General features: G+C 34.5%; 2 protein-coding genes across 2 annotated transcripts in view; one reads left to right on the top strand and one right to left on the bottom strand.

The window, feature by feature from the left end:
• Positions 1-13,830, bottom strand: part of LOC134246673 (intermembrane lipid transfer protein VPS13C-like) — a gene marked incomplete at its 3' end in the record, with an annotated part of 54,259 nt that extends 40,429 nt beyond the window's left edge. The window contains exons 1-14 of the mRNA XM_062729042.1: positions 13,666-13,830; positions 12,454-12,582; positions 12,157-12,200; positions 11,531-11,551; positions 11,238-11,280; positions 10,937-11,131; positions 8,132-8,199; positions 7,729-7,887; positions 6,061-6,159; positions 3,250-3,307; positions 2,788-2,909; positions 2,309-2,490; positions 1,726-1,870; positions 755-905 (exon numbers count right to left, since the gene is read on the bottom strand). Coding sequence (XP_062585026.1) covers positions 755-905; positions 1,726-1,870; positions 2,309-2,490; positions 2,788-2,909; positions 3,250-3,307; positions 6,061-6,159; positions 7,729-7,887; positions 8,132-8,199; positions 10,937-11,131; positions 11,238-11,280; positions 11,531-11,551; positions 12,157-12,200; positions 12,454-12,550 — 1,384 coding nt within the window. The remainder of the gene's footprint in view (positions 1-754; positions 906-1,725; positions 1,871-2,308; positions 2,491-2,787; positions 2,910-3,249; positions 3,308-6,060; positions 6,160-7,728; positions 7,888-8,131; positions 8,200-10,936; positions 11,132-11,237; positions 11,281-11,530; positions 11,552-12,156; positions 12,201-12,453; positions 12,583-13,665) is intronic.
• A 10,682-nt stretch (positions 13,831-24,512) lies between these two features.
• Positions 24,513-26,409, top strand: LOC134246669 (uncharacterized). The gene is made up of 2 exons (XM_062729040.1): positions 24,513-24,615; positions 25,035-26,409. Exons 1-2 carry the CDS (start codon positions 24,590-24,592, stop codon positions 26,407-26,409), a joined length of 1,401 nt encoding a protein of 466 aa, XP_062585024.1. The 5' UTR covers positions 24,513-24,589.
• The last annotated feature ends 210 nt before the right edge of the window (positions 26,410-26,619 follow it).

Here is a 26,619-nt window from a genome sequence, read left to right as displayed (position 1 = left end):
GCAAAAATTTCCAGATTTACGGTATATACCGTAATTGTATTACGATTCATCTGTTCTATATTCTGAAAATGTTAGTCATGTTTTAATACATAGTGTACAGGCCTATTGCTAAATCTTTGTTGTGAAAAAAAAAATGTTGCTGAAAAAAATCACTTCTTTTTTAGTGAAAATTTCAAAGAATTTTTACAGTATGAGTAAAATATCTTTTTTTAATTGGGATTTGATTCCATTTCCGAAGAAGTTATGAACTGTTATACATATATACTTCAATGTAATGTTTTGTGGAATCTGTGAACCATCAAAGCAGAATTTTTAGCAAGGGTTCAATTTTGGTATTTTTAACAAAAGTTTTGAGATTACCCATTGAAAACTGAATATTGCTAATAATTCCTTCTGTATCAATGGTTATAGCAATTGGTGCTACAGCTTAAAATTTTGACAATATAAAATTGCTAAAATCACTTCTTGCTGAAAGTCTAATAAATCAATATTGGGGATAAATTGCTGCATTCACACTAAAAATTTCACTTAGAACAAAAGTACCTGTGTACCAAGAAAACAACAAAAATCACCCCCTCCCTTTGAAAATAATTAAGTGACTTCACAGAACAAAGTTTATTAAGCCTGTACCTTCAGTGATGAGTTCATCCAGTGACTCCTCCTCTTCCTCTGTCCTTCTCCAGAACCATCTGAACCACCCTTCCCCAGCCTCACCCACCTCCTGCCTTACCCTCCACCTTACCACTACACATACCTTCTGTTGTGAGTTCATCCAGTGACTCCTCTTCTTCTGTCCCTCCCCAGAACCAGCTGAACCACCCTCCCCCCACCTTCTTCTTCTCCTCCTGTCTCTTCTTCAGTTCTTCCTTCCTCCTCCTTTCTCTCTCTCCTGTTTCTTCTTTATACTGAATTTTAGAAAGGAAAAACATTTCAATAAGTATAAGATCTGTTTGTATATGGACACAATTTCCCTCAAGGCAATAAGCCCTGGAGCGAACTAATTATGACAATGATAATGCATACTGATGTTTCAAAGTAGCAAATATTTATATATTTCTATAATTAGAGTTAAATAGTCAAGCATATCATAATTACATGTCTATAAGTCAGAGCTAAAATTACATTATAATATTTTGTGGTTTTGGCCGTGGTTATCGGCCTGGATAGCTCAATAGGTAGAGCACCTGACTGGAGATACAGGGGTCCTGGGTTCGATTCCCGGTCCAACCCTTTTCCCTTCCTGTTACAGATTTGGTGTCGTTGACCACCCCTGGAATTGCAGGTGAAAGTCCTGCCAGAAGGTAATAAGAAGCTGGGTTGTGTCTTTAAGGCAAAGACCATTTAAGGAGGGAGGAATGTAATGGTTTGGGCCGTGGATATCGGCCTGGATAACTCAGTTGGTAGAGCACCTAACTCGATATGCAGGGTCCCTGTTTCTATTCCCAGTCCAGCCATACATTTTCTCCCTTCCTGTTACAATATTAAGCCCAATGTTTCCTGTGGTTTTAATCTCACATTTTCACAATACTTTTCAGTTAATCCAGGCACAAACAATTTTGGATCCTTGACCTCCTTCATGACCTTTGACCTTGATATTGTGATCATCTTACTACATTAGCCTTTGATTCATGTGAAAATAACACATTAGTTTTATTCACAAAAACATCAGTATCTTATTGACTTTCCTTTGAATGCTTTCCCCTTATGATCCTGTGGTTATTTTACCTTGAGTCTAGCCTCCGTCCTGGCCCTCAGTATGTTGGTGACGTCCATTGTTTTCTCCAGCTGTTCAACCTTCTGTTTAATTCCCTGGTCTTTGGGAGACTCCAGGTGTTGTTTGTACACCTGCCAGTATTTTACATAGTCTTGCCTACAAGTATTCAAACAGAAACATCATATTTCATCAATGACAATATGCCCATGAAATGTTTAGCAAATAGTAAGAAACTACATTATATATGGTTTTATATCTGATATCATTTTAACACAAAACAAGATTCAAGTGTGTAGACTTAAAAGATTTATAGTTTATTTTAAAATCTTGACAATAAGGACACCTTTTTCTCAAAACCATTCTGAATTTGAAGACTATTACTACATAAACATTCTAAATGAAATTTATGTTTTGCATAACAATAACTTTTGAAGAAATTAATGTTTCTGGGACCAAAGATTTTCTAATTAATTATTATTTTTTCAATTTATTCCATCAACTTGACATTTTCCCTTCTAATGATTTTTCTTGATCTCATATAAATGTACATCAGTTTGTGTAGACAACTTAAAAAGCAAAAAGATCTAGACTCACTTGTACTGGACTATCTGAGGCCATGTGTATGGTTTGATATTAAACTCCACGATTGAGTCATAGGCATATCTCCACCAGGACTTTGGACTCTTCTTCACAGATACTGTGGGGCGGAATTTCCTGTATCGTCGATTCACTTCCAGCCTTTTGGAAAATTCCAGCCATCTTGTGACACTCAAATACTGCAAGATCAGAGAATAGATTCACATTTAATGCAGCTTAGGTGTGCAAGAAATCTGAATTGATTTCTATTAATCATGTAATGGAAAAAAAGTTCCATCTTGAAAGTGTCAGTCAAACCAATGACATATTGCATGCAGTTCAATCTGCTGCAAGCAGAACAGTTTATAATACAGTAAAACATGCTTAAAGCGAACTGCCAGGGATGAGCAGGGAACATACCTGTTTGTGTGACAGGATTTACCAGTTTAATGTACTGCCATTTGATTTTGAGAGAATGATTCAATCTGTTTACGTACCTGTTTATGTGACACCTTGGCGGTAGCGTCCCCTATAGATAACTGTATATACAGCCTAGGCATCTTATAGTCGTCCACGTTATACAGAATAACCTTGGCCTCAGCAGTAAATGGAGTCAGCACTAGATAACCAAGAGGAGAAAATAAAATACATGTACAACAGAAGTGTGGAACAATATTTATAAAGTATGCCTTAAGTAAAACTTTGATAACATTTATTCAATGTGACAAAGAGAAACCTTCAAGATATTCAAGAATATAAAATATTGAGTTCAAAATATATTTATAAGAAAATCAATAGTGGATGTGACTTTCATCTTTTTTTGGCATGGTATTTCAGATACATGTATCAATGTGTGCTCCTGCAAACTAACATTTATTTGCACGCCAGAAATAATTGAACCTCTTTTAATAATTTCTTGCTATTGATGTCATTACACTAATCATAAGAAAAAGAATTACCTGAGGAAAATTTGTCTTTTGAAATCATCTTAGACCTAATGGATTGCTTCAACAGACTCTGTAGATATAACAAGAGGCCCAAGTGCCTTATAGGTCACCTGAGCATTATGCAACAACTTACCAGTTATTGCATGTGATTCATGTTTTAAGCCAGATGCTATATGGCATTCACAATTTTGAAAGAGGCACCATTGATCATCATAACAATACATTTAGCAATTGCTTAGCTTGGTTACTGAATACCCATGCGCAGGGTAGGGGAACAAAAAAGCATTCCATCTAATCAGTAATATTCAGCAATAAATAGTAGTGCCCCTATCACTGTGACATAAACCCCTGATCCTAGGTCCACACATTGCACAAATTTTAAAAAGGCACCCTTAAAATTGCCTATCAAAAAATAAATAAATGTTTTATAAATACAAAGGAGCAGATTTCAAACAATAAATTCATTTTCAGTTTATAAGTAGAGCACCCCCCCCCCCCAACCCTTGAACCTGAGGCCATGAAATTTACAATTCTGCAAGATTAAGGCTCTTGCTCATCATAACTACTGTATATAGGTAGTGCTTCATACCCAGGGACAGAGAAGAAAATTTTCAAAGATTTAATGTACTGTAAACGTGGTTATATTGACGAGTTGAAAAATTGATGACTTTTTGTTTATGAAAATTGACGAGTGTTAATTTTGACAAAATATTTAATCAAGAGTTAAGTATCTTTGAATTCTCGGGGATACAAAGGCAGCGTCGGAATCACTAAAATTTAATTTTTGTACAGACAACTAGTGTCTACAGTGTGTAAGATTGTACAAACTATTTAAGTGTGAAAGATTTGATTAAATAAATTGACCTCTTGTAATTTGTTTTAATTATAAGCAGTAAAACACGGCGTGATAATTAGGCTAAGTTACGCAAGCAGTGTTTGATACACTAGTTTAGATTTAATGTTTTTTTTTTAAATGTGATTATATATAACTCTATGTATTCATAACTAAATACAAAAGAAATTAACAGTAACTTTGATCTAGATTTAATACGGGAAAGCCGGGAAAATTAAGCGTATTGTTGTACAATAGTCTATGTATGTTGTGACGCTATATATATGATGCGAAATTTAACGAGTGTAAATTTTGATGAGGAAAGAAAAATCGTCAAAATTAGAACATTGTCAAAATTTCCACGTTTACAGTATTTTCATTATATAGTCAATAGAGCCCCACCCTAACACCAGAACTCCTGACCCTGGGGCCATAAAATTCACAATTTTAGAAGAGGAATTCTTGCTCATCATAACTATGCACTTAGTTAGTTTATTTAATACTTAGGAGCAGAGAAGAAGATATTCAAAGAAATCATGTATTTTCACTATATAATCTATAGAGCCCCGCCCTAACACCAGAACCCCTGACCCTGGGACCATAATATTCACAATTTTGGTTGAGACACTCTTGCTCATCATAACTATGCACTTAGTTAGTTTATTTATTACCTAGGAGCAGAGAAGAAGATTTTCAAAGATTTAATGTATTTTCACTATATTATCAATAGAGCCCCTCCCCCAAAAAAACCAGAACCCTTGACCCTGGGGCCATAAAATTCACAATTTTGGTTGATGCACTCTTGCTCATCATAACTATGCACTTAGTTAGTTTATTTAATACCTAGGAGCAGAGAAGAAGATTTTCAAAGAAATCGTGTATTTTCACTTTATAATCAATAGAGCCCCACCTCCAACACCAGAACCCTTGACCCTGGGGCCATTAAATTCACAATTTTGGTAGAGACACTCTTGCTCATCATAACTATGCACTTAGTTAGTTTATTTAATACTTAGGAGCAGAGAAGAAGATATTCAAAGAAATCATGTATTTTCACTATATAATCCATAGAGCCCCCCCCAAAAAAAAACAGAACCCTTGACCCTGGGGCCATAAATTTTACAATTTTGGTAGAGGCACTCTTGCTAATCATAAACATGCACTTAGTTAGTTTATTTAATACCTAGGAGCAGAGAAGAAGATTTTCAAAGAAATCATGTATTTTCACTTATATATAATCAATAGAGCCCCGCCCTAACACCAGAACCCCTGACCCTGGGGCTATAAAATTCACAATTTTGGTAGAGGCACTCTTTCTCATCATAACTATGTACTTAGTTGGTTTATTTAATACCCAGGAGCAGAGAAGAAGACTTTCAAAGAAATAATGCATTTTCACTATATACTTATTTAGCCCCGCCCTAGCACTTGAACCCCTGACCCCAGGGCCATGAATTTCACAATTTTGGTAGAGGACTCAATGCTGATTACAATCATGCAAACAGTTTGACTGCTTGATGTCCAGGAGTAAAGAAGAAGATTTTTAAAGATTGCATTAATTTTAAAGGTTTTGGCCCCACCCCTCAGGCCCCAGGGGGGCAGGGATCATGAAATTCACAATTTTTGTTCCCCTTCACCCATAGATGCTTTGTGCCAATTTTGGTTGAAATTGGTTCAGTGGTTGCAGTGAAGAAACTGAAAATGTCCAAATGTTAACACACGAGGCACGACGCATGACGGACGACGACGGACAAAAACGGATAGCAATAGGTCACCTGAGTTTACTCAAGTGACCTAAAATATTATGGCCATGGATTGTGTATCATTTATTATACATGTACTAAGTAAAAATTACACAATAAATTAAACATTAGGCAATGTATACAATATGATATATTACTTTAAAGATTTTTCACAAAAAAATAAACACAGAAATAACATCTCACTGCATGCCCTGTAAGTCTTGAACACTGAAAATTACAAACCCTTACCTTCCAATCACCCGACTGAACAAGATTTTCTCCTCCCACAAGATCACTACTACCGAGCCGTGAATTCCAATACAGGGAAAAATCTGACACCTTACCCAGCTGTAAAACAACAAAAATCAAATATCATTATAAGCACTGCGTGCATATGAAATTTTTGAAGCTCTGTAGGATTTAAGGATGTACAGGGTACCTGTAAAGTGTGAAACGAAATAGAAACGAAACGAACTGAAACGAAACGAAATCTGCCGAAACGAAACGAAATCTACCGAAATGAAACGGAACCTACCGAAACGAAACGGAATCAACACGAAACGAAACGAAATCAAAACGAAACCTGCCGAAACGAAACAAAACTATCAAAATATTTTTTTTTTTTAAATTAAGGTACATGTATATAATTCTTTATATGTGTAACTGCATGTGGACTTTTATTTTACTTCAAATAAAATTTATATAGTTCAAGCACTTGTTAACATAAAAATAATTTAATTACTGATTATGCACCCTTCTCAGATAAATGATGTATTTACATGTTTGCCAGCTGCAAATATGCACGAGCGTACTATACATGTATAATTTCAATAATTTTTATAACTTACTCTTATTTTCAGTCTTTTTATCTATCAAAATTGATGTGTTACATGTAAAGGCTCGTTTTTGTACGGGTCGAAATAAAGTCAATTTACTGTTGTATTGCGAATGTCTTATAACATAGGATAAACCAGAGACTTAGAGTATTAATATTCCATTCCGAGGTGTCTGGTTTTTCCGTTCAATTATACATGCAACTCCAACCGGAATCTTGTGTATCCTTTCTACGTACATACGGTCATATTTTTATCGAGGTAATTTTCGAGAAAGAAATGAGTGGTTTACAATAAAGAGGCTTTACCAGAGACGTCTAAAATGATTTAACTGACAAGAAAAAAGTCTCAAAGCAAACGATGTCACTCTTGTAGTAAATTATTCAGTAAGACATTAACAAAATATGACATAGGCGTCGGAAGCGGGATGGGGGTGGTTGGGTAAGCCCCCCCCCCCCATTTTTTGGCAAAGATATATATTAATATATAGGCATTGAAAACTGGGGTTTACCTTGTTCTTTAACCCCCACTTTCAATTTCCTTCCGACACCTATGTATGAACTTGAAGCGAAACAATAGCCTGTGGTGCTTGAACTATATAAATTTCATATGAAGTAAAAATAGACCATATAAACATTCTGAAAGTTTTGTTTCTTTTCGTTTCGGTAGGTTTCGTTTTGATTTCGTTTCATCTTGATTTCGTTTCGTTTGGATAGGTTCTGTTTCTTTTCGGAAGATTTCGTTTCGTTTTGGCAGATTTCATTTCGTTTCAGTTCGTTTCGTTTCGTTTTGTTTCTATTTCGTTTCGCACTTTACAGGTACCTAGGATGTACAACACACCTACCCCGAAAAATTCCTGTCATTTAATTTTTGCTATTTTTGTATATTTACTACATGACTATTCTACTTTGTGTATGTACATTTTGGACAAAATCGTTAGAGTGTTTGTGTAAGATTTTTACTACACACATAATGTTACCTTGTGTAAGATTTTTACTACACACATAATGTTACCTTGTGTAAGATTTTTACTATACACATGATGTTACCTTGTGTAAGATTTTTACTATACACATGATGTTACCTTGTGTAGGATTTTGGCCGTGCTGTCTAGCTCCACCTCCTCCCATCTGTCGTTTGTCGTAAATACATACAGCCCTCCCAGAATTCCCCCCGCAGCAAACGGAGTGCCGGGGTTTGACACTGTATCCTCGTATCTAATGTGTACATTACTTATTTTTATCTGAAAGAAAGAAATATATATAATTATACATTAATTTAGATAAAATATTGGAGTTGAACATTTAAATTCCATTTTTGAATGTTAAAATGTAAAACAATATAAATACTTGCACTCCATCCATGTACAAGATTATAACTAATCTGGTATAATAGTTCAATTATTCAAATGCAAAAAGTAACATTGCAGAATTATTGCCAAAACTTTTATATGTTTAGGACTGCTTTCTTTAAATAACTGTACATACCTGAATGTTGTTCAGTATGTATTTTCCAATCTTTTCAAACAGACCAGGGTGTTTCTCGGCCTCCTTAGCTGCAAATAAAATTTTGAATTTTAAATGATAAGTTCATACATAAAGTTAACATAATTTAGATATTAAATGAAATTTTTATACTTTCATATGACACGATTGATGTAATTTTTCTAAGTAAACTCAGACTAAGGAACCTGTGCCTGGTGCAATCTCAGTTTGAGAAGGAGCTGACAACTCCAAACTTAAGTAGTCAGTGATACAGATTTTCTGCTGGACTGAGGGAACCAGTAAACGGCCTGTTTGATATAACTGTTTTTAGTGATACTCACAAACTTTCAGTGGGAGTGAACTATACAGTGCCTTCAGTGCTCCAAGTTGCGACTAAAATGGTCGCATTTGCGACCAAAAAATTGATTTTGCGACTAGAAATGAAAACACACTCGCATTTTCGCGACTGAGAAAATTTGGGCTGGAAACGTCCAATTTTTAAGATCGGGATCTATTTCATTTGTAAAGATTCTCTATCAAGAAAATGTTTGAAGACATATACTTAAATACACTTTACAAAGCGTTGCATGGACTTGGATCACATAATGTTATGATGGCTTGCTGTACAAAGTTTGATAGAACCTGAACCAGAGACGTGGACAAATAATGTTCCTGATAGAATGGCATCTAAACTTCGTACACTTTCAAAGATCCAATCTTGTTATTGAAGCATTTGATCAATTGCTTGCATATCATAATGAATCATGGTTGTATTATTATGCTAATAAAGATCAGTGTTTTGGCGGCATTTATAATGACTGTGTAATGGGTTAGGTACGTAGTAGTAAGTAGACATGACAAACAGCAGACAAGGTTCTGTCTCAACAGCTGTCAAGCTTGTATTTTCATTTGATAAAATTTTATTTCTGTAATTAGATTACTTGTTTTCTTCTGTACAACCATAAGGGTACATGTGTTCAATAAAAATTTGTCATTCAACCTAGCAAATTTTTATGGTCACAGTAATAAGCAATCTATGATATAATAAAGACATAATACATATCCTTATTTAAATTATCAAGTTTTATTCACAAAATGTATTTTTTTTATGGCGAGTGAAATATTTGATTATGGCGACCAGAAATTCTGAAATGGCGACCAAAAAAATTTTTAGGTGGCAATTTGGCGACCTGAGAGCAAGTGTGACTTGGAGCACTGGCCTTGAGCATAACCTGTTTGAGTTGATCATTGTGAGCAATACTTGCAGACTTTCTATTAGACTAAATCCAGTGCCTTGAGCATAACAGTTTGAGTGAACTATCGAGTAATACTTTCAGACTTTCTGAAGGACTTAAGGATTTAGTGAATTGAGCATTGTCTATTTGAGTTAACTCCTTTGAGTTATACTTGCAGACTTTTTGTAGGACTGAAGGACCCAGTGCCTTAAGCACAGTTTATTTGAGTAAACTATTCTGTCTGAGTAATACATGATTTCACAAACTAAGTTAACTAATCTGAGTGATACTCACAGAATTTCTGTAGGACTAAATGATCTTGTGCCTTGAACACGTACAGCCTATTTGAGTTAACTCTTTTAAGTGATACTCTCAGACTTTCTGCAGGACTGAAGGATCTAATGCCTTGACCATTGCCTGTTTGAGTTCATTCTGAGTGATACTCACAGATTCTGAGTGATACTCACAGACTTTCTAAAGGACTGATGGATCCAGTGACTTGAGCATGGCCTGTTTGATTTAACTGAGTTATAATCACAGACATTCTGAAGGACTGAGAGATCCGGTGCCTTGAGCATGGCCTGTTTGAGATAACTGAATGATACTCACAGACTTTCTGTAGGACTGAGGGATCCAGTGACTTGAGCATGGCCTGTTTGAGTTAACTGAGTGATACTCACAGACTTTCTGTAGGACTGAGGGATCTAGTGCCTTGAGCATGGCCTGTTTGAGTTAACTGAGTGACACTCACAGACTTTCTGAAGGACTGAGGGATCCAGTGACTTGAGCATGGCCTGTTTGAGTTAACTGAGTGATACTCAGAGACTTTCTGTAGGACTGAGGGATCTAGTGCCTTGAGCATGGCCTGTTGCATTAATTGAGTGATACTCACAGACTTTCTGTAGGACTGAGGGATCCAGTGACTTGAGCATGGCCTGTTTGAGTTAACTGAGTGATACTCACAGACTTTCTGTAGCAATGAGGGATCTAGTGCCTTGAGCATGGCCTGTTTGAGTGATACTCACAAACTTTCTGTAGGACTGAGGGATCTAGTGCCTTGAGCATGGCCTGTTGCATTAATTGAGTGATACTCACAGACTTTCTGTAGGACTGAGGGATCCAGTGACTTGAGCATGGCCTGTTTGAGTTAATTGAGTGATACTCACAGACTTTCTGTAGCAATGAGGGATCTAGTGCCTTGAGCATGGCCTGTTTGAGTTAACTTAGTGATACTTACAGACTTTCTGAAAGACGGAGGGATCCAGTGACTTGAGCATGGCCTGTTTGAGTTAACTGAGTGATACTCACAGACTTTCTGTAGGACTGAGGGATCCAGTGACTTGAGCATGGCCTGTTTGAGTGATACTCACAGACTTTCTGTAGGACTGAGGGATCCAGTGACTTGAGCATGGCCTGTTCGAGTTAACTGAGTGATATTCACAGACTTTCTGTAGCACTGAGGGATCTAGTGCCTTGAGCATGGCCTGTTTGAGTGATACTCACAAACTTTCTGTAGGACTGAGGGATCTAGTGCCTTGAGCATGGCCTGTTGCATTAATTGAGTGATACTCACAGACTTTCTGTAGGACTGAGGGATCCAGTGACTTGAGCATGGCCTGTTTGAGTTTCTGCTCCATCTCCTCTACTGTCTGTTTGTTGTAGGAGTCCATGGTAACCGGACTCAGTAGAATATAAAGTCCGTCCAGCTCCAGGCGGACTTCTGTCCCTCCAAATAGATTCCCCCATGGTATTGAGAGACGAATGTAGTCTGTTAAATTGGTAAATATATCTAATGGGTTTTTTTAACAGAATTTTTACTTAATGTGTGAGTGACAAAAATATACAGCTATCAATACTTATCATAAAGCATTTACCTAAGTGTCCTACTTTCACCTCAAATGCTTGTTCCTTGCCAAACTAAAAAAGAAAAAAATAACTAACTTGTTTTGTTTCATGAATTCATTATAGCCTAAAATATAACAAGTACTTTAAAAGTATAGTATTACTTTATAAAAGATAAATGTACTGAAGTTAGTTCAATTGCCATTTTAATATGAACTCTGCAAGTTTTTTTTTTTAGTGTTCTTTGATCATAGTCCAGATGAAAATTTTATAATCTTGTTTTTTTATAGAGTCATGGTACATAAAATCATATTTTTATTCATACCTGTAGTGTAAGAAAGTCAGTCTAAAAAGAAAGAGATTAATATATAAAATTAAACAGAATTCATGAAATCTCTAAAAATAAAAATGTTGTTATATGGTGTACTGAGGAAGAAAAATAGCAATTTAAATAAATGATTTTACATGATTGTATACAGCAAAACTCGGTTATAACAAAGTCACTGGGACCTATGAAATTTTTTTGTCATATCTGTAATCCATTTTAACCGTATAAGAAATTCATTAAATTTATATAGCTGGGGATCAAAGATGACTTCGCTATACCCGTAATTTGTTATAACCGCATAAGAAATTCATTAAATTTATATAGCTGGGGATCCAAGATGACTTTGCTATATCCGTAAATTCGCAATATCCGTGTTCATACTAAACGAGTTTTACTGTAGTTAACATTTTGATTGACATTTTGTTTGACAGATTAAAATTTTTTCACAAGTAAAATGCTTAACATATCATAATCATGCATGGTTGTTACTTCACAGTCAAAGCATGTAGAGAAATGTATTATTATGATTATGATGAAATGAAAATGGAGCAATTTAAATGAACTTAATGCAAAATATCATTGTAAAATGTAAGATGAAAATGACATATATTTTCAATACCTACCACTGCTCTGGGTTTCAGAACCAAATCTTTGAGTTCAACATTACCTTAAAGAAAAAAATATTTATTTTTTATTAAGCATGCACATTTTCAGCATTTAAATTTCTTTCAAAATATTAAATTTACCAAAATTTATGTTCAGATTTTGAATAAATATATACTACATTTATTCTTTCTTTTCATTACAGCAAAACATTGTTATCATAAAGGGTTATGAGATGGTAATTTATAAATTTAAATATCTCTTCGAGAATCTTGGATCCACCTCAGAGTCTGTACAATCATATACACATAACTTACCCCCTAAGACACTATATTTCAGGTTATCATGATTGATGTTCTCCACAAACTCGCCAATATACTCGTTAATTAAATTAACCAGTCGATCCTTAATCATGGCACTCTGCTAAGATATACAACTGCTCCTGACTGAAACATAAGTTAAAAGCCATGATCATAACATAATTTAGGTACAGTGTACTATGTATGTGAAATAACAACCATTTCTATTTTTGACTTTAACCTTTACACAAAACCTACATATCTGCACATTTCAATTTTCTATGAACTTTACTTTCACTTATGTGTAGGTCAAATTAAATTTTTTTTTATCTAAATTGTTGCCCATGTAAAATTACAATTAGTACGAACAAGTACCATATGCGACACAGGGGGAAATAGCTATAAGCAATGTAACATAAGAAAGTAAAGATGCTGACAATTGATAAAATCGATCGACTTACAAATGTAACCTATCTTCAACAATATTTACTTTTATCAATTATCTTAATCAGTAAAGAGGATCAATATTAAATGCTAGTAAAATCATTTAAGTTGGAACACTGCCATTTCTCTACAGTAAGAAAATCAACTAACTTTCAATTACCATAGTCAAAATAATCTTTTTTTTAAATGTACACCATCAACTTGAGTCATACCAAAGGGGAAAAATAAATTCTACAAAAACAAAATAATAATAATTAACAGCTGTTATCATTATAAGCCATGAGTTTTAGAAATAGGAAGGACACAAAACCAATGGCTTAGCTTGCAATGAAGAAGTGTTTTGTAATTTCATCAATCTTTATGTCACGTACGTACTAGAAATAATTTGTTAGTTTCTCCTACAGTTCAATTTCAATATGAATTTTTGACAAATGAAGGCTAACCTGACAGTTAAGTCTTTCCTGTACATGTAATGATGTATATACAAAATATGAAGTCCTGACAGTCAAAAAACAACAACTGATAACAGTGCTCTATAATTATAGGGGCTGATGTCATTTCATATCAATTGGATCTTGTGCACTATGAAAACTCTTTAGTACATTAATTATGCAATCAGCAAAGATAATCAAATTTTTTTATCATAATTTGGCAAGTGTACAAATATACCAATGGCAATGGTTATTATTTCTTACTTTCACTTTACACACATCACAGGAAAAATCAATTAGGGTGCAATAATTTCATCGCTTTTACATTATCTATTTACAGAAAAGTATAACATACATTTCTTTTTAGTTGTCATGAATTATAATTTATGCATTCTTGGTGGATCGCCAGCATTTGCAATATTGGCTAGCAACAAACCCCTAAAACGTCGTCTGTTGCAAGAACGACAAATGCAGAAAAAATGTCAGCGATGCATAGAAGCGTGTTCTGCAATAAAATCTGAAAGTACAACAAAAAGAGACCTGTCAGCAAAACACACGTTCTCCTCGTCCAAGGAACAGCTGCAGTCATCTTCAGTTTATATAAAAATCAATGAGAAAATCTGATCGACAGCCGAAGTCAATTTTCAAACAAATCGTACCTGGAATTAGTCGTTCTGTAAAATTGACCCGATATTTGACAAGTCGTACAATATATCAAACTAGATTTTCACTCAAATCATTAGGCCATTAAAAAACAATTCGCAATGAAATTAAGAGTTTGCCGTTTGCGGTCTGCTTCGCTCTCACTTTTTTTTCATGGGTGGATCTGGAAGGGGAGGAAGAGAGGGGCATATTCTACATGTAATTCAGTAATTGAGGATGTCTCACTCCATATCAATAACTTTGCCATTCTTAATTAAGAAAAGGATTTTTTTTTCTTAAGTAAAACTTTGCCGCCCAAGTGTGGCCCCACCCTTACCTGGGGCTATGATTTGCACAAAAATCATTATAAATCTCACTAATCATGGATTGTAGTATTCTTGTAAAGCAGATTTATAAAAAGATTTTTTTTTCATATTTCTATGTAAAATTTCATTGCGCAGCCCCAGCCTATACCCACGGCTGTCATGATCTGAACAATCAACTTCAGGATGCATCCATGTAAATATCACCAATCAAAGCTTTTCTTTTCTTGAGAAGAAGATTTTGTAAAGATTTTTCCTTTATTATAATTCCTATATATGTAAAACTTTGATCGGGCATTGTAGGACCCACCCTACCCTAGGTGGTCATGATTTGAACAAATTTGAATTTATCCTTCCTGAGGATACTTCCAATTGAGTTTCATCTTTCTTGGCCAAGCGGTTCTTGAGAAGCTGATTTTTAAAAGATGCCATCAATGTTTGACTAATTCATAATTATCTCCCCTTGAAAGACAACATGTAACCCTTCATTTGAAGAAACTTGAATCCCCTTCATCCAAGGTTACTTTGTGTCAGTCACATTTGGTTGAAATTGGCCCAGTGGTTCTTGAATAGAAAATGGAAACGTGAAAATTTTACGACGACGACAACAACGACAATTAACGAGGGAAAACGGTCATTTTTATCAGAAAAGTCTACTTGAGCCCCCCCTTCTCTCTGAAAATATGATCCCGTTAAAAACGATACAGAGTATTACATGTATAATATATCAATGTATTATCTATTAAAAGAAAATTATCTATTATAGGAAAGAGTTGTTGTCTTACACCCTACCATCCACCCAACCCAACCACCACCCTCCATCCCCAACCCCCCACGTACACACCCTCACACACAAACCCTCACTCACAGGAAAAAGACGGGTTTTCGTTTTTAGGATAGTTGCATGTTTCAAAGGTAAGGTTTGTGGTTTTAAAAGGCTACAATCAAATATATACGAGCGTATATGCATGGATATTGAAAAACAAAGGAGTAAATAAAAGAGTTTTATTTCAAACTCTGAAGGACCTTGACCTTAATTTCAAGGTCAAAAGTTAACTCTTGGAAGGGTCAAAGATCATTTACGCAAGGTCAACTGCAAAAATATCTTAATTTTTTCATAGGCTATAGAACTTTTCGATAAAATATCTTGAAACTCAAAAACATAAGGCGGCTCAAAGCAATAATAATCTCAAACATGCTGAACAATTTCATTTTTTCCACAGAAAGGTCGAAAGACCTAATTATCACATTCGTGGCTGTACAAATTTAAAATCTGTAATTGAAATATGAATTCGATGAAAACAGAATTTAAATTTAGAATTTATTTAATATGTGCACCATCATTCACATTATAACAAACTCCTGCTGTATTGTGTATAATATATTCAGTAGTTGTGCGCAGATACTCGGATTAACAAGTTCATGTCCTACATTAAACCTAGACTTCCATATCTTAAAATGTCAGTAACCTCCGGTATTTCTTCCCGTTTAAATTCCCTTCTCGAATAACATGTTAAAGTACAAAACGGAATAAATATGTATGTTCAGTAGTCAGTACCTACAGTTGTAGATGGATGACCTGGGTAACTTTATTATAGTACAAGGAAGCTTTAAGAGGAATGAAGGGGGTGATATAGCGGCAGATGTATTATAATAACATGTTACTATCTTAAAGTAAACGGGAAAAAAATATGTACGAGCAGTGCCTGGGTAAATGACCTTCTGGGTAATGTTAATAGCATAAACGGTAGAACATGTAGGGGAATGAATGAGAGTGGTGCGCGATGATAAAGGGGAATTAAAACAAGATCGACTTCCTTAAATTGATCTACGTAATATGTATACTTAGTACATGTATGAATGACTTATAGGAGTCCGCGTTTATATATGGCGATGTGGTGATATTCTGAGATCGTGATTTGTTTACAATTTTAAATCTTTGAAAATCCCGAAGAGGGGGGAGGGGGGGGCACCCCCACACCCTAGATCCGCGCATGCTACAAAATAAAAATATTTATTAACTCTAACCATTTAAATGTTTTTGCAATATTAAGGACCCTCTCTACACTGCACCCTAATTTCAGGGTACTTGCGTGTAGTTAGACTGACCCACCATTTGACATAAAAAAGAATGAATTGTAATCTGCACTGTATGACAAAATTTTAAATAAATCCATGTATTCTAAACATTATATTAGACCAAGATAAAGTAATTGAAAACTTTATTTGCATGTATTTTCTCCATTTGAATAATCAAAAGAAATTTTTCTTTGTCATTACTTCACTGTCTTCAAAAATTTTTCCTGGTTAAAGAGGGCACGCTCCCTATATTAGAAATGGATTAGTTTATTTCAAAATAGCCTCAATTACACTATATAATTTTCTCTCAGTCCAAAAAACATTTTTCGTCAGTGTATAGAGGGTTCTTAAACTGCATGTATCCATTTCCAATTTCATGAAAGACAAAAATCATGCAGATTATACTTAAAATATGCATTCATGAAGAAAGTAAGCTAAAAAATTATATTGATTGATATATTACCTTACTTAACTAATTGAAGTAATTCCTTCTACCTAATCAAAACAAACTAAGATGTCCTGCAATGAACGTGCCATGATACCCGTAATATTTTAGAAGAGATGACTGCAATATACGACATACATCAAATGTAGCTTCTTCATCCAACACACTACACAGGAAAATATATTATGTCAGTACCGCAAACTGGTAAACTTCATGGGCTGTGTGCATTTGAATAAGCTTATTCATTCTCATTTTCATGAAAACATGTGATCCTACACACTATTTCCTTCAGGTTTTAATCGATGGCTCACAACTCACGTGAAATCCTTTGAACAAAAAATAGTAAAGCTCTTCAATCTAAGTGGTATTACATCCTTCATGTCCTTTGATCCGCTCCAGTAGATCGCTACTTTTGCGTAGTATTCTATTGGAGCGGATCAAAGGATTAAATTTATTATAATTTCCTGCTAACATAATGAAGGTAAAGTACATATACACTGAATACATAATTTTGCAGGCTTAAGATAAGATAAGATAAGATAATTTTATTTCCAATTTTGGGCCCAGAAGGCATAAAGGTTTCTTACAATGACAAGATAGAAAGTTCTAAAAGAAAGGTTATAGTAAACATATACAAACATAAACACACATACACACACATGTATATATCTGATATAATATTACAAGTAACTGGACATGTAGATGCAGCAGTTGGGGTTATCAAATTGTAAATTAACATGCAATCAAAATCAATATTATCAATATACATATATACCAGTTTACAAATAAATATGTGTCTATAACATTATTTATGAAAACTCATGGCATTATGCCTTATTTTGAAGGCTTTGACAAGATATTCACTTAGCTTTGTTATAATTAGATTATCTTCGTTAGACATTAACCAGAGAAATTTGTCTCCTTTTGATAATAATATGAAATTTTTGTTTAGTGATGAGATATCACGAAAAAATTTATCTCTCTCCTCAGTATATAATGGGCATTCAGTAAGAAAATGATATTAATCTTCTATATTGTTTTGGTTACACATTAAACATATTCTTTTGTTTCTATCTAAGGGGATTCTTTGACCAGCATTATCTTTTACAGATTCATATCTGCCTTTTTCAATTCTTAGGTCATGAGCACTTATTCTAAATCTGCAAATGGATTTTCTTATTTCATGAGATTTAATGTACATATATTTTTCCATTATAAAATTTTCTTTAAACATAAAATAAGTAGTAAGTTTTCCAGATTTCAGTCCCTCTTCACGTTTCATTTTCCAGTATTGTAGGAAGTGTTTTTTCAAATGTTTCTTAACTTGTTTTTTTTAAAATGTGTTTTTGTATGTTTTACATTCTGGTAATGAGAGATTAATTTTCTTACTATAATAAATTACATTTTTGTACCAGCAGTTAATATTGCCTTGACTAAGGTTAATATTTTCTGTATATGCTTTATGTAATAGGGAAGATTCTGGACTTGATTGCAACCTATGCCAGTATAATAAGATGTTTTGAATAATTGAAAAATACATAGGGTATCTTCCCAGTTCAGTAATTATTGCAATATTAGTACTTTTCTTCCCAGCTTCCAATAGATATTTACAAAATTTGATATTTAAGCTTTCTGCCTCCCACTCTTTAATTGATTGATTGTATATTGTTTAACGTCCCTCTTGAGAATTTTTCACTCATATGGAGACGTCACCGATGCCGGTGAAGGGCTTTAAATTTAGACCTATACTCGGCACTCAGGGCCATTGAGCAGTGAGGGTTCTTTATCGTGCCAACGCCTACCGTGACACGGGACCTACGTTTTTAAGGTCATATCCGAAAGACCCGTGACTTTCACTTCTAGTGCCGAGCGCTTGGCGAAGGAACAGTCACTACCTTTGTTTACGTCTTAGGTATGACGCGGCGCCGCGATCGAGAATCGAACCCGGGCCTCCCGATCACGAAGCGAACGCTCTACCACTAGGCTACCGTGACCGGTTCCCACTCTTTAAAAATATCGTATAAATGTTTGTTTTTATCTTGTATGCGTGCTGTAAGGGTTCCCCAAATTTCACAGCCATATAATGCAACAGGCTTTATCATGTGATCAAAAAGATGTAGGAGTGTTTTGATGGGAGGATGAACAGCTTTTAGGTCTTTGTATAATTTGAAAGAAGCTTTAAGCGCTTTATAATATAAATGAGATCTTGCTTCTTTGAAGGATCCACATGAGGTTAAAATAATACCTAAGTATTTATATTTGTTTACACATTCAATAAGGGAATTTTCAAGTGTGAACTTTTCATTAATAAAATGACCACTTTTATTAAAGATCACTACTTTGGTTTTTTACTTGTATTAATTTCTAAGCACCAGTCTGTACAGTATTTGTAAAGTAGGTCTAATTTGTTTTGCAGTCCTTTTTGGCTATCCGATAATAATACAAGATCATCAGCATATAAGAGTGAGGAAATTTTCTTTCCAGAAAGAGAAACATGTCCAGTATTTTCTTCATCAAGTAATTTGGAAAAATCATTGAGAAATATTTTAAAAATATTTGGGCTTAATACGTCTCCCTGTCGAACTCCTATTTCTGGTCTATATGGGGGAGTTAATTTGTTACCTATTTTTATATGATTATGGCTATGTCTGTACATGTTGCACAAAATGTTAAAAAACAGCCCGTTTATATTTAATTGTAATAGTTTTAATTTTATGCCTTCATGAATAACTGTGTCGAAAGCTTTGCGAAAATCTACAAAACAAGCATATAGCCTTTTATTGCCAGTGTTGATATATTTGTCAATTAGACATTTTACTACGAATAAGTGGTCTGATGTTCTGGATTCCTTTGAGAAACCTATTTGAGTTTCATGTATTATTTTATGTTCTATTAAATATGTATTAAGCCTGTTATTTAAAATGATATTAAAAAGTTTTGCTATGCTATTGTTTATTGTTATTCCTCTATAGTTTTGGGGTAATTTAGGATTATCTGATTTAAAGATTGGTGTTGTATAACCCTCTAGCCATTTCTCTGGATATATTCCAGATGTTAATACAAGATTAAATAATTTCAGAATACAGGAGTTTATGTAAATTTGGGATGCTTTTATCATTTCATTTGAGATGTTGTCTAGGCCAGGGCTTTTCCCAGACTTTAAGGAGTTGATGGCCTTTTGGATTTCAGGTGCAGATATCATGAAATCCAGTTTATTAAAAGAGGTAGCCGCCTTATTGTTTAATAATTCATTAATTTTAGTTTCAATTGTGTTGATTCTTCCTTTGTACTTTTCTGGTAGTTTGGATAAAGTAGTAAAGTAGTTTAACCATGTATTTTCATCAACTGACTTTTCTAAATTTTCTTTTGTGTTTTCAGTTTATCTCAGGTATTTAATCAGTTTCCAATATTCTTTAGGATTATAGCTATTCATTTGTTAAAACTACATGTACACCTCAAGAAACCATCAGTTTTTTGTTTTCCTAGGTGAAAAAAAAACTTATTTGGACAAAATGGATAACTTCTGAGCTGCTTTATACCCTTCCTTGGTTTACCCTTTGAATAATGCTGAGACTGGCCATTTGAAAAATATAACAATTTAAGGACGGGGAAGCTAGAGAGGAAAAATTACTTTTCGAATCTGAAAAAAAACTAGATAAAAATATTGAATAAACAGAAAAAGGGGAAATTGTTCCCATTCTGGTTTCGGAAGGGAGCGGGGATTATAACGTCTCTCAGTGCCAATTTTATTTATACCTTTAAATAAAAAGTAGGGGCGGACTGGTCTTTCAATACACATTTTCAGCAGTATATTTGATTTCATTGTCGCAAACCACGCGCCCAAAATGTACGATATCCTATCATAAAGCGGACTTAGGACCATGGCTTAAGACGATGGTTTGATGTAAGACGGGGGGTGGGGGGGGGGGGGGCGCACACCTGATGCTACTAAATGTGTATGTGCCCGACATAGAAATATTGATTATATTCCAGGAAGGATGTGTACATCCAATAATTTTGCCAGCATATACTCTTCTGAAAGAAAAAAAAAAGCTTTAGACAGTACATGGCACAATTCAATAAACCAGATCTATTCCGGTACTGATCTTCCATGAGTGTGACTGACATAAGAAATGACCAATAACGTGTACTGCTGTTCAGGATGTTGCAACCTTTCCATTCCTGTTTTCTCAGGGCCATCAGAAGCAATTCAATTTGGGGGAATATATGTTCAATAGGGAAGGGGGATGGGGTACATGTACATATGCAAAATTCATTTATAAGCAAGAAATAAAAAAATGATACTACATGTTACAACAAGAGGCCCAGGGGCCATATCGCTCACATGAGCAACTGGCTATGTAAAACCTAGAAGGAAAAATCAGTTAAGTATTGAAAAGTTTAAATATAAGAGTGGGTTCAAGGGAGGAGGGGAGGTGTGTATTTGAACAAACTTCAATCTATACTTCCTACGGATATTTTTAAATAAAATTGGTACATAATGGCTTTGCTGTTTAAAATAAGAGCAATAAAGCCTTAATGTTCCTTTGCATAACTATGATCCACCTTTATGGCTCCTCCATTCTTCTGGTTGGTCATGATTTGAAAAAAATTGAATGTACACTTCCAGAGGATGCTTCCATATATAATTCTGACCAAAGAGTGCAAAGATGATTGTTGGTTTTGTATTCATGCATGTTTGTTACGTACGTGGTCGTTGATTTTGCTTTAATGTATATTTGTTGTGCGAAAACGTCTGTTGATTATGCATTGTATATAATTTGTTAAGTTTTTATGGTCATTGAAATTAAAATAATTGTTTATTTTCACATTATGGTAATTTTTGCCCTTTCCGCTGCCCATAACAATTGTAAGAGAGAGAGAGAGAGAGAGAGAGAGAGAGAGAGAGAGAGAGCCACCTCCATTCTCATATATCTGTTATATCGAATAAAAAATCATATTTTTTTCCTAAATATTCCAGGCAAAGTAATCATTTTTTGAAGATTAACAAATCCATTTGACAGTAGGCACTGGCTTTTATTTTCCTTCATCAAGTTCACACGGTTCACTCGAAGTCCACGTGCTTGTCCTGTCAATCAAAATCATTCGACACAGGGGTGGAGGTGTGGAAATCTCGTTTCACCGAACATGCGGAGGTCAAAGAGTCACTTAGTATTTCCAAGAAGTTTTAACATTTTTTACATAATTTCTACATCTGAATTTCGCAATTCAGAAGACAAAATAATGGGAATTTATACCTGGAAGGATTAAGTATGAAACTGAATTGGAAACATAGTCTCTGCTAATTTAAAATACTACTGTTGGCACATGTATATTTTGAAATACTATTATTTAATGACTGTACGTTTTGATGTTCGTTTTAAGACTGATTTTCTTGTGTCATAATACACGTTAAATATTAATTATAATATACTGAAAATACTAACCAAGAATTATATTTCGGGAGAAAAGGCGCGGGGGGGGGGGCTTATTAAATCATTCTAATGTATTACATTTTAAACAATTGGGTTTTTTTTCTAAAATCACACTATCAATTAAATTCGACCTAAAGATATTCAATTAACTGAATATCTGCAGTACTGTTCATAATTCTCAGACGTACATGTAGTTCCATCATGTTTTCGTGCATTTTTTATATACTTGTTAAAAATATTTTATTTTGTGTATTCTTGTCTTGTAAAAAAAATTGGATTATTATCCATCCGTTAACGATTTGTCGTCTTTTACATTACAACAAACAGAAAGACAAATGGACATGAAATCTATAATATAGTACTTCCCGTCTTAAAAAAAAGGGCGTATAAAAAGCGTGTTATTAAAAAGTTAATTTAAAACATCATACGTATGTGCAGAAAATATCGAAAGAACTTACATTAATAATTTTTTTTCAAATACATGTATCGTCTTTCTGTGGAATTTTCTTAAATCTGTTTTATGTAACTGATTATTTATTAATTTATATCTGTTAATTGCTTATTTATATTTTAGCAGCTTACATTAAAATACAATAGAATAGTTTCAATGCAAGGAAAAGATCAGAAGGATTCCGAATAAATAGTTCATCTGGCGTTCACCTTTCGTTCACCGTTCACTTTGCACTCGCGTTTTCGCTTCAATTGCGTTCTGCGTTTGCTCACCGTTCGCTCTGCGTTCGTTCGGCGTTTGTTCACCGTGCGTTCACTGTTCAGGTGGGAATGTGGAAAGTTTCAGGGACTGTAGCTCTCTTAAGTACGTATCAACAGCTGAAGTTTGATAACACTATCTTGGTGGCTTTAAAACTGAGCTAAACACTCATTTATAATAAGAACAAGATGTGTTTGTGAAACACTATGCGCCCGGCGGCAACAAATTTTTAAAACAACATATCTTTAGCATAAAGGTCACAGTGAAGGTCACAAGGTCATTGATCTTGATGTGATTTGAAAGATCTTGATTAGAGAAGCATGCGTACCAAATATGAAGTCTCTATCTTTTATGGTTCAAAACTTATGATGAATGTTCAAAAAAGATATTTTTAGCATATAAGACACGTCAAGGTCACAATGTCATTGACCATGGTGTCATGTGAAAGGGCTTCATTAGTGGAGTAAACATGCCATATATGAAGTCTCTATCTTTTATGGTTCAAAAGTTATGGTGAATGTTCAAAAAAGCTATTTTTAGCATATAAGAAACAGTCACAAGGTCAACCTTGGTCACAAGGTCATTATTAAGTCTCTACCTTGGTGTCATGTGAAAGGGCTTCATTAGTTGAGTATGCATGCCAAATATTAAGTCTCTATCTTTTATGGTTCAAAAGTTATAGCAAAGGTTAAAGTTTGCAATAAAACCTCTATTTTTAGCATATAGGTCACAGTCAAGGTTACAAGGTCAATGACCTTGGTGTCATTTGAAAGAGCTTAACGAGTGGAGTGTGTATACTAGATATTAAGTCTCGATCTTTCATAGTTCAAAAGTAATGGCGAAGGTTAAAGTTTGCAGACAAACAGACAGACAAACAGACAGACAGGACAAAACAATATACGCCTCGGATCTTTCGATCCGGGCGCATAAAATGAGTTTAAGGTCAAAGGAAAGGTAAACAAAAATGTTGATGCAGTTGCATAGCTCTCATTAATGTCTAACAGCATGTGAATTTTGATGAAAATATCTTAGTTTCTTTAAAATGAGCTTTGAACTGAGCTAAACGCAGTGTGACAAAAGGACAGAAGGAGGACCGGAAGGATGTAAGGACGGAAGACGGACATGACAAACACTATATGCTCTGGCCATATTCATGGCGGGGCATAAAAAGCATTCTTATATAGCAATCCGCAATTTTATACCTATCCGATCAATATGTTTACAGCTTTGCTTTATATTTAAGGACAAACTAATTCCATAGCTCGAAATATTTTAAGCCAAAGTTCAAGTGTTATCAATATTAAGTCTATATCAGAAAATTTCATCGAAAGCAACGGGAGTCCATAATACATGCAGGAAACGAAATTGATAACTTGAGTTATATTGGGTGTGTAGGAAATTCAACATTTTGATTGAATTTAATTCAGTGAGAAAATTTCCATATTTTCCAAGCAGAGTTACCCATCATCATATAAAAGTGAGATATTTAATTTTCACTTATCAAATTAAAATTGTAGATGTCTGAGCTTGACCCCCAATACCCATCGAGAGGAAGCTCTTCGTTTATCCCCACTTTGCACCTCAGGTGAAATCTGTGACTTCACACTAGAATACACTTTAGCAGAAAGGAATAAACGCCACTGAAAATGGACTCCATTAGAAGCTCACAAACGTAAGTTTTAATGACAAGAATTTATAATTCTAAAAACAATTTCTGAATCATCTGAATCAGTGTAACTTGTTGACAGTAAAATTGGTTTTAACTTTTTACACCACTGAATTAAAAACATATCCTTTACAAAATATGACACTTTCAGTTATAAATTTCACTATTTAAAAAATGAATGATTTAGTTGAGTAGAAAAATAACTGATTCAGATTAGGAAATTTTATTTTTATTTTATGACATATGTATGTACATGAATTTTTTTTTTATTATGAGAAAATATACACTGTCAACACTTTTTTTATATAAATAATGATTTAATAAGCTTATCAATTATGATGCATTTAATCATATTATAGATTTTAAAAAGTGAAAAATTAATAACATGTTTACGCGAATATAAATTCCACTTTAATCATTCTCAGTACTAAAGCCATACAACGCATATCAGAGTCGGTGTTTGTGGGACTGTGTCATAAAGTGGGGACCTCGCAACTGGTGGCCATGAGGAGAGATGTGGTGGACCTCAGGGATATGGTGATGAATCGAGGGAAAACAAATAAAGACCAAAGTGTGATGATAAGTGGAAGTTACAGAGAAGGCTTCCGACTGAAAGGATCAGATATGGACTTTATGCTCTGGCATAATGATCAGCGTATTATCTGGGAATTATCACAGTCTCAGTATTACGACACGAACAGACAATCACTGATCCTCTGTGACTGTTCTGATAGTCCACCAGGATTCACTTTGTTATATTTACTGTCACCTAGCATGGACAGAGACATGCTTTGGGTTAGTGTTAGAGTGAATAACAGATATTATGTATCTAGTTCTAAATACAGACAGATCTATCTATCTGTATTGTCACCTGAATTCATTCCACATGGACCCTGTGCCACTCTAACAACAGGAGCAGGGGAAATTGATAATGCCTACTGTTTTGTTTGTGACTTTTGGCCTCCATCTGCCTCCTCATGGATAGACAGATGTCACTCATGGCCCCAGCCTCATGTTGTTGATGATATAGTGAAAAATGGATGTCACTTTGTAGCAATTGGACACAAGCTAGGAAATCATGAAGATCATGAATGGAGAATTTCTTTCTCAAAGGCAGAACATAAACTTGTTTATGCTATGAATCACTGTCAATTCTTAACTTACGGTTTACTTAAATTGTTCTTATCAGAAATAATTAACAATGGACTAGATGATGCTGATAAATTACTGTGTTCCTATCACATGAAGACGGCGGTTTTCTGGGTGATTCAACAAAATACAATACCTCACTGGTGTCCACAAAATCTTCTGGAGTGTTTCTGGGTCTGTTTTAAACTCATCCTCAAATGGGTGTATGAGGGGGTCTGTCCTAACTTTTTCATTCCAGGCAACAACATGTTTTTGAGTAAAATTCACGGCGTCAAACAACATCAATTAAATATAAGACTGTCAGAGTTGTATGGGAAGGGTTTAGCATTCCTGCTACATAGTCCCTCCATTAGATCTTATATTATAGATGTCCTCCATAACCCCAGAAACTCCATCTGTACAGATGATCATACTCTGATTTCTGAGGTTGAGTTTGATAGATATCTGTTTAATGAATTACTAAATGATCGTCTAGGAACACCAGACGAATGGGACATACAAATCTGCATTAAATATCTACATATAATAGAACAGATGATAGGTTCACCCCTCCTGACACAGTATCAAGTCCTCAAGCTACAGAATATCCATTACTGCTTTCGTCCTTCAGAAAACTGCATTTATATTACACATGGAAACTTTCATACCTGACAACAAACTGAGGTATAGAAAAGTTATGACAAAATCTCCTGTCACATGATGAAATTAGCAGCCAGGTTTGGTTGTTTTACATACATGCTGTACCTAAAAATGTATTATTACAAGACATTTAGATACATGGAAGTTTTATCTATTACAGAGATGATCATTTTCAAGTCTTCACACCCATCTGTGTTAGGGTCAAATTTAAATACAGAGACG

This window comes from Saccostrea cucullata, unplaced genomic scaffold (assembly GCF_032062105.1).
Source record: "Saccostrea cucullata isolate Sc308-1 unplaced genomic scaffold, CSIRO_AGI_Scuc_v1 ctg7716, whole genome shotgun sequence".
In the NCBI taxonomy this organism is placed as follows: domain Eukaryota; kingdom Metazoa; phylum Mollusca; class Bivalvia; order Ostreida; family Ostreidae; genus Saccostrea; species Saccostrea cuccullata.
This window is presented reverse-complemented; position numbering and strand designations above follow the sequence as displayed.